Source organism: Cynocephalus volans, chromosome 11, assembly GCF_027409185.1.
Source record: "Cynocephalus volans isolate mCynVol1 chromosome 11, mCynVol1.pri, whole genome shotgun sequence".
NCBI lineage: Eukaryota > Metazoa > Chordata > Mammalia > Dermoptera > Cynocephalidae > Cynocephalus > Cynocephalus volans.
The window spans coordinates 19,920,492-19,932,951 of NC_084470.1; the positions used below are offsets into that span (position 1 = coordinate 19,920,492).

The following is a 12,460-nucleotide window of genomic DNA, read 5'->3' on the forward strand; positions in this document are numbered from 1 at the left end:
ATTGGCAAAGCTAATGACAAAGAGAGAATCTTAAAAGAAGCAAGAGAGGGCCGACCCCGTGGCTCACTCAGGAGAGTGCAGCGCTGGGAGCGCAGCAGCGCTGGGAGTAGCGAGGCAGCGGGTTCGGATCCTGTATAGGGATGGCCAGTGCGCTCACTGGCTGAGCATGGTGCAGACAACACCAAGCCAAGGGTTACAATCCCCTTACTGGTCACAAAAAAAAAAAAAAAGAAGCAAGAGAAAAGTGTCAAGTCACCTATAAGAGAGCCTGTATTAGTCCATTTTGTGTTGCTGTAACAGAATTACCTGACACTGGGTAATTTATAAGGAAAAGAGGTTTATTTGGCTTACAATTCTGGGACAGCTACATCTGGCATGGGCCTCAGGCTGCTTCTGCTCATGGAGGAAAGGCAGGCAGCCAGCGGGTACAAGCAGATCACATGGCGAGAGGAAGCAAGAGACAGAGAGAGACAGAGAGAGAGAGAGGGGAGGTGCCAGGGTCCTTTACACAATCAGCTTTGGCAGGAACTAATAGAGTCAGAATTCACTCATTAATCCCCCCTCCCCCAGGGAGAGCATTAATCCATTCATGAGGGATCTGCCCCCATAACTCAATCAGTTTCCAACACTGCCACATTGGGGATCAGATTTCCACACGAGTTTGGAGGGGACAACACATCCAAACTCCATCAGAGCCCCTGTCAGACTAACAGCAGACTTCTCAACAGAAAGTGCACAGGCCAGAAGAAAATGGGATGACATATTCAAAATACTAAAAGAAAAAAACTGCCAGCCAAGACTATTACACCCAGCTAGGCTATCCTTCAGAAATGAGGGAAAAATAGTGTATTTTCTACAAACAAAAACTGTGGGAGTTCACCACCACACCATCAGTCCTATAAGAAATCCTCAAGGAAGACCTGCATCTGGAATCCAAATAATGATAATCACTAAAACGAATACACAAGAAAGAGCAAAACCCACTGGTAGAACAAAAATGCAAACAAGAAAAAGGAAGAAGCTAAATCTTACGACCGCAAAAAACTGTAATGACAATGTAATAATGCCCCTGCTTTATTTCTGATTTAGTAATTTTGGTCTTCTCTTTCTTTTTTTTTTTTTTTATCAGTCTAGATAATGGTTGGCAAATTTTGTTGATCTTTTTAAAGAATCAGCTTTTGGTTTTATTGATTTTCTCTATTGTTTTTTAATTCCTATTTCATATATTTCTGTTGCAATCTTTGTTATTTCCTACTTATATTTGCTTTTGGTTTACTTTGCTCTTCTTTTTCTATTTTCTTAAGGTAGAAGTTTACATTAGTGATTTGAGATTTTTCTTATTTTTAATATAGGCGTTTACAAGTGTATATTTTCCTCTAAGCACTGCATGAGCTCTGCATCCTATATATTTTGATATGTTGTGCTTTGATCTTTATCTCAAACAACTCTCTGATTTCCCTGTGATTTTTCTTTTTACCCATTATTTATCTAGGAGGGTGTTGTTTAATTTTCACACATTTGTGAATTTTCTAAATTTCCTTCTGTTATTCTGGTCAAAGGACATATTTTCTATGACCTTAGCCTTTTTAAATGTATTAAGACTTGTTTTGTGGCCCAAAATAAAATAACTAACTAACTAAATAAGTAAATAAATAAAATAAAAATGGAAGTCTATGACTATCCCTCCCTGCTGTGGACATTAACAAAAATTTCATCTTTACCCATGATTGAGACTGGCATTTTCAAAGTCTTTTTTCTTTTAAAAGATAAAATCCTTTTGTTCAGCAAACTCCTAGGAGGAAGCCCAATACGTCAACTACAAAGAATGAAGCTGCTGTGGTGGAGGGGTGTGTGCATGCATGTGTGCTAGGGAGCTGCAGCTCAGGGGTAAGCCCCACTTGTTCCCTCTCCCTCCCATCAGGGCTCCTGAGTAGGTGCCAAGAGCCTCCTAGGTTTCCAGGCAACTGCCAGCAACCCCCATCTTAGCCACGTGTAAGTCAATTCTTATTCCCCACTTAAGCAAAGCAATGTGGCCCACTCATGATCTGTGTCTCTGGTCCTGAGTGTTTGGCCTTGTTAAAGAAATTAATGAGTCTGGCTGGGCACATCATAACCTCCACAACTCCCTTTGCCAACAGATATTGATTTTGCCACCCGCAAGATCGCAATACATCTGATTCAGACAAAGGTCATTGATCAAGATGGTAATAACTTCAAGACGCAAACCAATAGCACATTCCGCAACTATCACGTGGATTTCACTGTTGGAGTGGAGTTTGATGAGTTCACAAAGGGTCTGGACAACCGGCATGTGAAGGTACTGACCCAGATGGCATTTTTCATCACATACTCTGTGCAGGGGCTGGCTATTTAGCTTCAGGAAGAAAAAATGACAGAAACAACTGGAGAAGGATTAGGAAAGTCCAGAATGACTTAATTAGAAAAAGTCCAGAATGGACTTAATGATGCTGGCAATGTGCACTTATTGAACGTTTACTAGGAAGAGGCAGGCTGTCTTAGTCCATTCCTGTTTCTTATAACAAAATATCTGGAACTCAGTGATTTATAAGGAAAATGAAATTTATTGCTTACAGCTTCACAGGCAAGTCCAAAGTCCAGGGAACATATCTGGTGAGAGTCTTGGTGGTGGCAACAGTGACCTAGAGGTCTCACATGGCAGAAAATAGTGGAGCAGAGAGAGCAAGAGAGAAACTAACCTCTCATGCACTCTCCTTTCAAAGCCCTGAGAACAGCACCCATGACCACCATTTTTAATCCATCCATTGTGGCATGGTCCTACAATCTAATCACCTCTTCAAGGCCCTACCTTTCAATTACCATAATAGGATATCTCACCCTCAGTAGTTACAGTGGGGATTTAAGCCTCAGTGAAGTTGTGGGGGGCATCCAATCTACTGAACATGCTGAGGATATATTAAGATCTTGGCCACTGCAGGACCTAGGGTAGGGTCCCAACTCATCTACTGACAAGGGCCCAGCAGGCAAAGTGAAGAGGGCAGGTGAACATCTCAGGGAGGGACAGCCAGTGGCCAGCTGGGTGATGAAGTTTCATCTAACAGGGGCAGCCCTGCTCAGCTCCAGCCGAGTGCACTGCCACAGAGGAATGAACATCAAGAAACATTGAGAATTCAGATGGTTTTAAATGAAATATCTCAATTATAGATAATCCCTGCTGAATTTATTCTTTTAGAAAAGTATGATGCCAATCAAAAAAAAAAATCACTAGACTAAATGAAATCAGGGTTTATCCAGTTCTGGTAACTTGGAGACATATCAGGCAAGTTCGTGGCTTCTGCCCCAGCATTGCCTTAACTCATAGGACGTAATCTAGAAAGTCCTCCATGCATCAGAAGGCCAGACATTTGGTGGTTTGAACTATCTTAGTATAGGTAGGACCCTAAACACAGCAGAAAACAACTCTGAATGGGGACTGGAGAATTATCTCAAAGCCCAAGAACTTAAGTTTGTAGAAGAGGTAGGCCCTCTCCCAGAGGAGCTGTTTGTGCATGCACATGCCATTTCTACGATGGGGGGAAGTTTAAATATTCACTACATCCTTTCCCTCTGTGCCAGCTGAGCAAGAAGAACCTTTGCCCTGGCTCCCAAGCTGAGGGAGGACAGAGCTGAATATTGGGGTCCCCAGAAATCCATACTCTTGCCCCCAGCAAGGGGCTGGCCCCCTGGGATGCCACAGTGAAGCAGGACCCTCCACCCTGCCCTTCCCCTTCACCCCAAGCCCCATTCTTCCCAGGGTCAGGCCACCAGCCTCAGACTCCCACTCTGTGCTCCCAGGAGCGCTTTCAAAATCAGAGGACTCCACTCTCCCCTAAAGAAGACAACATGATCTCTGGCTCCTCTCCTGGGGTGGGGAGGACTCTAAAGCTGAGACGAGGACATATTTTATTTCTCAGTTAAGTTGTCCTGCAGCACTGATAATCTCATCCATCAAGTTAAGGTTGAATTACATGTGGTGCTCCTTGCTAAAGAAAAGTGGGAAATGAAAAGCACTTTGGACATTCTTCCATCAGAGCAGCCTTGTATGAGAGCATAAGCTTCTGGGACTTGGAACATCCACTTGTAGAAACCCCCCTGAGGGGATGGCAGATGGATAAGCCTTTTCTGAACCATGTGTCTGAAAGGCTAATTCATCAGACACCAGAACTGATAGGAAAATTTGTCTTCAAATGTTTGCCTCACTCGGCTGTTCCACCCTCATCGGTTCAAGATGATTCATTTTCCCACTCCTTCCAGTTTGGGGGATGGGCTCTTGAAAAGCAGGCCTGTCCTCTCTGACCTCACCTTCAATGGCAGAGGACTCATCTTCCTGAAATCAATCATATCCTCCAGGCCCTTCTTGACTCTTAAAGCATCCCACCCATTAACATCTGCCCTTTTTCCCTCTCCACTTTCCATTGTCCTTCCTCTCTCCAGGATCAGTGGTCACCCTGCAGAGAGAGGGAATCCTCCTGCCCACAGCTTGTGTCCTCTCTGCCTGCCACAGAAAACCAGGACTAACAAACACACACGCACATGCACACACACACAGACCAGCAGGGGGTGAGAAGTAGTCATGACAGTTTTCCCAGGCAAACCTTTCCCAGCAAAGAGTGTTCCCATGAGAACAACAGTGCAGAGCAGGGACTGCCTAACTTCCTATGACATGACTGGAACCCTTCCACCAAGGAGGGGCTGAGTCTATCTCTCTGATTTATTTTTGTTGCCCAGACTTGGTTGAATGCTGGAGTGCACACACAAGGCCTGTGCGTGTGTGCATGCATATGCATGTGTGCATGTGCTACTCTTGTGCCCTTGTTCCCCAGGGTACCATTTCTCAACTCCTTGGCCACCCTCATGAACCCTCTGAAAATCTCGCCACTCAGTAGTTTGGAGGAGAAGTGCATATAGTGCCCAGTTCTATGCTAGCCCAGAGCAGGAGTAGTGAAACCATTGGTCATGGGTCAACTCTTCTCTGAGGAGCCCAGGGACGCCCCCTTCTCCCTTCCTGTGGGTCATATATATTTCTAAATTCCTACCCTGACCTTTCTAAGTTCCTACTTGTTTCTAAGAGGTTTTAAGTCCCTTTCAAAAATACACAAGCTACCCCCAAATAAAATCACATTAAAAATAAGTCATTGGTACTTATGCAATGGAATATGGGATGTCATGCAGCCACAAGAAAGAACAAAGTATTGATTTGTGCTCCAACATGGATGAATTTGGAAACGTGCTAATTGAGAGAAGCCACGCACAAAAGACCACATATTGTATGACTTATATAAAATGTCCAGAATAGGCAGATATCTAAAGACAGAAAGTGGTTGCCAGGGGGAAGGGGTAGTGACTGCTGATAGGTATGGGGTTTCTTTTGGGGGAGATGAAAATCACCTGGATTTAGATAGTGGTGATGGTTACACAGTCTTGTAAATATACTAAAAATTACTGAATGGTATACTTTAAAAGGGTGAATTTTATAGTTTATGAATTATATCTCAGTAAAAAAATAAGTAATTGAATTGGGGCAGAGAGTAAGGGCAGGGAAAAGCAGGTGTAGAGGATGGTAGTTAGAGCCAATAATGCCGATGTGATGCCAGGAGGAGGAGGGAGGAGGAGGAGGGAGTCACAGAAGAAGGCTGGCAGGTGGTCAGGGGACACTGCCTCCTCCAGGAGGGTAGAACTGTGGGGCTGCTAGAGGAGGGGGCGGGCACTGCAGGTGGACCAAACAACTCTTGCATGAGGGCAAGTGCCCTGGGGAGGATTTGAACATGTTGATAGTGCCCTTCAATGCTCTTAATTTCAAGAGCTGTTGTTTTTCTCTTCTAAAAAGCTTATTGGAGAGTGAGTGAAATTTACAGAAAAGTTATCACACTATATGAGGAGACTGTACTGTGTGCTCTTTGCAAGAGTCGCCTACTGTTCATACTTTGCCCCATTTGCTTTGTCATTTGCACGTGCCCTCTGTCTAACAGACACATACTATTTTTCTGAACAATCTGATGCATTACCCCTAAATAATTCAGTGTGTATTTCCTAAGAATTAGGATATTCTCTTATGCAACCTCAGTAATCAACCTCTATAAATTTAACATTGATATAGTACTTGTATCTAATTTACCATAAAGAGCTGTTTTTAATGATGTTAACTTTAAACACTGAGATAGGGGAAGTCATAGTGGGGCCCAACCTCCTTCTTTAACGCTGTGCAAACCTACCCACCCTGGAGTGTGCTCCCCCTGATCCCTTAGCTCAGGAGCAATGGCTTTCCTCATGTGCATCCATTTCCTCAACCTCAGGATCTTTTAAGGCAACTGAGTCTCTTTTTAAAATCTCCTCTGCTACAGGGATAAAGGACACCAACTAAAAGCAAATTGAATTGTGGAATTTTAGTTCATTTAACCATTTTCTTTTTTCTGCTCCTCATTGTTTTACATAGGAGTAAGGCTGTATAATATTGTAAGTATTACCATGATTCATTGGTAACCAATTTACTTGAGGGTCAGAACAACTCTTAATCTTGTTCCCCAATACGAGTTATTAAAATAAAATATTAGGACAGGACCCCACGCACTAACATTTTCTCCTCCCTTCCTTTCACAAAATTTGTTAAGCCCCTGCTACGTGCCAGGGCTGAGGCAGGAGCTAGAGATAAAATGATGGATCAGACCCACTTTCCTCAGGGATCTCAAGCCTCATGGGGAAGACAGACAAGTAGATGGACAATGAGGACACAGTGTCCATATTGACAGACATGTGTGCACTCTGGTGGGACCATGGAAATGAAGGCAAAGAGGCAGGTAGACTTACCTCAAGATTCTGTTTCAACACAATCATTCAATCACAGAGTTATCCAACAATGCTGGTCACAGTGCTGAGGCTGGTGTTGCAGAAATGAACAGCAGATGCAGCCTCTTCTTTCCTGGGACTTATTGTCTGTTGGGGGAGACAAACATCAATTCAACCTCCATGTATTAGGTGTCCATCATGTGCACTGTGGGAGAGGAGAGAATCGCAGACATACTTCTTGCTCGAAAATAGCAGATATCAGTCTTTTCTCATTTATTTGGGAGGGAACTCCAGGTCCAAGGTTGCTGGTGAGCAACAGCAAATGAGTCTTCCAGACAACACCTCCCTCCCAGAAGGGCAAGGAAAGCTCCTGTGACTTGAGCTTCTGGAAGACCTTCAAAGATGTGTCTTAGAACAGTCCTGAAGGAAGAGGAAACATTTTTTTCCTTAGAGAACGTGTAGAAATTTATTTTTAAATTAGTTATAGGAATATTAATACATGCAGATGGTTAAAAATTTTCATACAATAAAAAGTGAAATTTTCTTCCCACCCTGGGCCCAAGCCACTCAGCTCCCCCTCGGGGACAATCACTATGAAGAGTTTCTCTTTCCTTCTTGCAGAGAACATGTGCAAACATATGCATGCGTGCACACTCCCCCTCCCTGTTTTATGCACATGGCTCTGTTTCTTGCTTTTTTAACTTAAACAATACACTATGGCTGTGTTCTTTCAATGACCGTATAGCAGGGATGAACCGCACCATATTTAACCAGCCACCCACTGACAGAATTTATGAGGCTTCCATTCCTTTGCTGTAATAAACAATGCCGTGATGCATTGGGGAGTGAAGTGAGGAGGAATGAAATTGTACATAAAATATATGCTATGGGCAAGGTCAAATATTATTTTAGAAATAGGTAGATTTAACAATCTGTAGAAAACAGTTTGGTACAAAATTTTTTTTTTTAAAAAAAACAGACCCAGATATACAAGGACAGTGGGGAAAAAAGCACAGGTCAGTTTATCACCAACTGGGTTTATAAGATGTAGAGGAAAGTAAATGTCTGGTCCTTAGTGTAACATTATTCATAGAGGCATATTATGGTTTGCACATACTTGGAAGAAAACCAACTAGCATCAGGGTCATCCTTGAGAAAGGACATCACAGACACAAACTGTGTCTGTCTATTTTCAAACTCTTTGTCCTTTGACCACCATTGCCTGGGTGGAATGGCAAAATCATCTCAGGAGGTACATGCTCAAGCCTAATCTGGGCACAGAGATGGCTGGCTCTGTAGGACCACCTAGGAAGTAGTACAGATTATACCAAGGCAGGTATTAGGAGGGATTCCTCTATTACCCAGACCCCAAAGGTCTGTTTGTTCACTGGTCAATAGCTAATAATCGAGAGATAAGAGTTGGTATGAGGAAAGGTAAGCTTAAATCAGGAAGTCGGCAGCCTGGGAAAATGGCAGATTTATGTCTCAAAGACCATCTCTACCTCTCCCAGGTTTAACAAAGGGTTTTAGAGGGGTCTGTAGTGGAAAGCCAGTTCATGGTAACCAAGCAGAGATGTGCTGACATGCTTGACTGTTTCAGATCATCATCAAGGAACTTCCTGGGGGGGAGGTGACCAGGGTCATACTTCATTCTCCAGGGGTTCAGTTCCTGTTATTCTCAAGTAAGATCAGGTTAGCAAGCTAGTAAAGAATGGCCATCTGGGTTAATAATTTTTCTCTAATTACTTGTATACAATGTGAAAGCAAGAGTCATTGTGTTCTGGCAATTAGCTGCAGGCTATGTGGTTTAGGTTACAGGAGAGAACAATTTTTAAATTCAAAGGTTTAACAAAATGTAGTTAACTTCTGTTCAGGCTGTTATACCTCCTTCTGGGGAACATAAGGAGGAGGAGTTTGAGAGGTTGTACAGTTTGTAAATATGTGCACAGGGGTTTGAGTCCTCTTGGGGTTCACAGGTTTGTGCCTTTTCTAACCTGCTGGTCAGCTTAGTCTGGTTGTCCATCATGGGTCTGCTGCTTCCCCGGTGCTAGTAAACAGTTGGCATCACTGCCTGGAGGAAACCAAGGACCTGGTCCTGGATGAGAAGGCTGGCCCTGGAACCATCTGGGCAGCCCACTGATTAGTTGGGGAGCTTTCCTGCCTTTATTACTTACTGTCCTACAGTGGACAGTCCTCACACAGTGATTCCTAGGAAAAAAATCCCAGCAGTAAATTTCTAGGTCAAAGAGTATATGCAATTTTGTGTTTTGAAAGGTAATATAAAATTGTCCTCTAATAAGATTTATGGAAATTTATATTCTCACCTGCAATATATGGGGGCACCTGCTTCTCCACACCCCCGCCACCTTAGTGTATGATCACACTCTTTGACCTTTGACCTTTGATGAATTGTATCAGAAAAGCAGTCTTAATTTGCATTTCTCTTACGATGAATGAGATTAAATATCTTTCCTTACGTTTAGAAGCCATCTGCTGGGGTTTTTATTTCCCTTGTAAGTTGTTGATTCATGTCCTTTGTTGACATGGACTATTAAGTTAATGATCTTTTTCTTATTGATTTACAGAAGCCCTTTATATATACAAGAAAATCAGGTCTTTGCTGATATGTTATAATTATTTTTCCTGGTTTGTTATTTATCTATTGACTTTGAGGTATTTTCCCCTTCCAGATATTTTATATTGTTATCAAGTCAAATTTATCATCTTTTCCCCACTGGTTTGAAATGCTATCTTTCTATATGGTAAAAAGGAAAAGCAGAATTCCTTACAAGAGAACAGAGCAAGCCACAGTAAACTGGTTTGGCTGGAATGGAGAGTGTGTGCGGAAAATGGGATTGGAAAGACCTCCTCTCGCGGAGGCCACGGGCTCTGCCCCATGGGCCAGCAGGAGCTGGGCATGGCTGCAGGAATTGCAGCTCTAGGTTCAGGTGTGTTCAGTTCCTCAAGACCATACGTGTGACTTGCCTGGGACCCTGTCATTGCAGACTCTGGTCATCTGGGAAGGCGATGTCCTCGTGGGCGTGCAAAAGGGGGAGAAGGAGAACCGAGGCTGGAGACAGTGGGTTGAGGGGGACAAGCTGTATGTGGTAAGTGCTGGGGTCTGCTCAGCTCCCCTCCACTGTGGTTACACAAACTACCATGGTCACCTAGCCGGCAGCTTTGACAAGAAAAATGTCCCTGCACTCCTCCTCTGAGCACAGCCAAACACGTGTGGTCACACAGTCAGAAAGCCATTCCCATCTGGCTCAGGGGACTCCAGGAAGAAATCTATATGGATGTTTCTGTGAAGGGCTGCAATGAAAAAGTTCAAAATGCTGAGTTAGGAAGCTAAGATCCAAACAGAAGTGTGGGGAACCCGTTAAAGCCTAGCTGGGGAGAAATGTGAGCCACAGAATTAAGATGCCCCAGGGGAGGTGGGGCCAAGGCTTCTCAAGATTTTGGAGGACTGGGAGGGAGAGGGGCGGGTGTGGAGAGAGGGGGTAGCTGGGCCTGGGAACTGCCTCAGGCACTGATCTCTCATCATCAAGTATGTCCCCTTGATCCCAAAATATTTTAGGTTAATTTGGTACTAGAACAGAGCAGTAAGAACAATAGCAGATATCCTTAGCTAAATCATATCTGTGTAGACAGCTTAATTTTTCATTCTTCAATCTTCAAGACAAGTTACGGGTCTACATTCAAATAATGCAAAATCTTTTACTCCTTTATGAATTCAGCCTCTCATTTGTTAAATAAATGGCTCATTCAATGAATGGCTCTTCATTCACTCATTCACATATGCAGTCAGGCAGGTACCTGGCTGCAATATCTGTATTCAGGTTGCCCTGGTGCCCTTCAGAGCCAGGCTTGCTTCACCTGAGATCTTTATTTCGGAGGCAATGTCAGCTGGTGATATATGGGAAGTATCAGATGTGTTTTCTATTGACCTGCTCTGGTTTGGATGATGGATTTTTTTTTTTTTCTTTTTTTGTGACCGGTAAGGGGATCGCAACCCTTGGCTTGGTGTCGGCCGCACCGCGCTCAGCCAGTGAGCGCACCGGCCATCCCTATATAGGATCCGAACCCATGGCGGGAGCCCCGCTGCTCTCCCAGCGCCGCACTCTCCCAAGTGAGCCACGGGGCCGGCCCTGGATGATGCATTTTTTAAGTTGTAGTATGATCCTCAATGGTCCCTGTGGCTTAGACAATGGATTCACCGTCAATTGCAGTGATGGTGGTGGTCATCCCCACACTTATGTTTCCCCTCCTCCTTCGAGGGTCAGTGAGTTGCAGATAAGGCCTGGGCCTCCCTCTGTCTGGATGAAAAGCAGCACCTCGTCAGCTGCACAGGCAGGCCTGGGCAACCCTCCTGCAGCTCACGCCTTGCCATTGCCTGTGCCGCCTCCAGCCAACCTTCTAACTCCAGCAGCCAGAAAACCCCAGGGTGGAGGCACAGCTCACCAGCCAGCATCTTCCCAGGCCCTTACCTTCCAAGCACTTCTCCACACTAGGTCCTTCCCTTCCTCGTGGGTTTGCTGCCTTTCATAAATTAAGCGATATTGCTCTAATCGCGGGAGTAGGAGAAATCCCACCCAAGAGGGTCATTTCTTTGCATCTTTCATTTTTATAGTTGTTCAAGCTCAATTCAAGTGTCAAAATCAAATTCCTGCTAGCTACCTGCAGGGCATGCCAGTTGATTGGGTCTGTGAGATGCACTTTGCCCAGAGTGACTAAGTGTCCTCTTTATTCCAATATCCCACCCCCAGACACCAAGAGGGCCGGGGGCTGGCAGAAGGAAGGCCTAGCTTGTTAGCCACTCACCCTCTTTCTGATGTCGCAGGTGCTGACCTGTGGCGACCAGGTGTGCCGTCAAGTGTTCAAAAAGAAGTGAAGTCCTCGAGGGAGACCTTCCAAGGACCTGCTCCCTGCATCCTGCATAGTGGAGACCCTCTCACTCCTGACAGAGTCCGATGAAGTCATCTGGAGGGCTTTAAACAGAATGAGCGTGTAACAGTGACAGACATATTCTTCTTCCTTTGAAAACTGGCATTAAATGGAAAAACAAAAATCACTCCTATTCTTTGAAACCCTTTAAGTCTATCTCCCTTTATTTCTAGAGCTGTCAGTTTAAGCTACAGGCAAGAGGTGGCTGCCTGCATGGTTTTTTTTGCATAGGTTTGTTGCTGTTTATTCATTTATTTCGTTCTGTTTTGTTTCTTTTCTCTTTGTTCATTGGGGGTGAGAGTGGGTTGGTTTACCTAGAAACATTCTCTGGCCAACACTCTATCACCTACTGATTCTTGAACATCCCTCATTTGAGATTCATTCCTTTGGATAGCACATTATTTCTCCAGAATTTTATTTTAAGATACATATGCTTTCCAGTTTGCACCTTGCTCTGAGCAGACCAGACAGAGCTGCCCTCAAAACGCTTTGGCAGGTCTGCAGCGCTAGTTGCTCTTGACCCAGGCCAGCCCTCTGCCCCTTGGCCCTGGGCTGCAGAGTGGGTCACCATTCGGCCTTGGTATATGCCTTCACAGTCACTGCCCACACAGAGGGCTGCAGGCTCTGGGGCAAGGAGGCCTGAGTTCAAGTCCTGCCATACCACTTCTTAGCAGGGTGACCACGGGCACATCGTTTGGCCTTTCTGTCCTTGTTT

General features: G+C 44.4%; 1 protein-coding gene across 1 annotated transcript in view; it reads left to right on the plus strand.

The window, feature by feature from the left end:
• RBP2 (retinol binding protein 2) overlaps positions 1–11,692 on the plus strand; it is a 40,703-nt gene extending 29,011 nt beyond the window's left edge. The window contains exons 2-4 of the mRNA XM_063115291.1: positions 2,139–2,317; positions 9,807–9,908; positions 11,642–11,692. Coding sequence (XP_062971361.1) covers positions 2,139–2,317; positions 9,807–9,908; positions 11,642–11,692 — 332 coding nt within the window. The remainder of the gene's footprint in view (positions 1–2,138; positions 2,318–9,806; positions 9,909–11,641) is intronic.
• Positions 11,693–12,460: the final 768 nt, after the last annotated feature.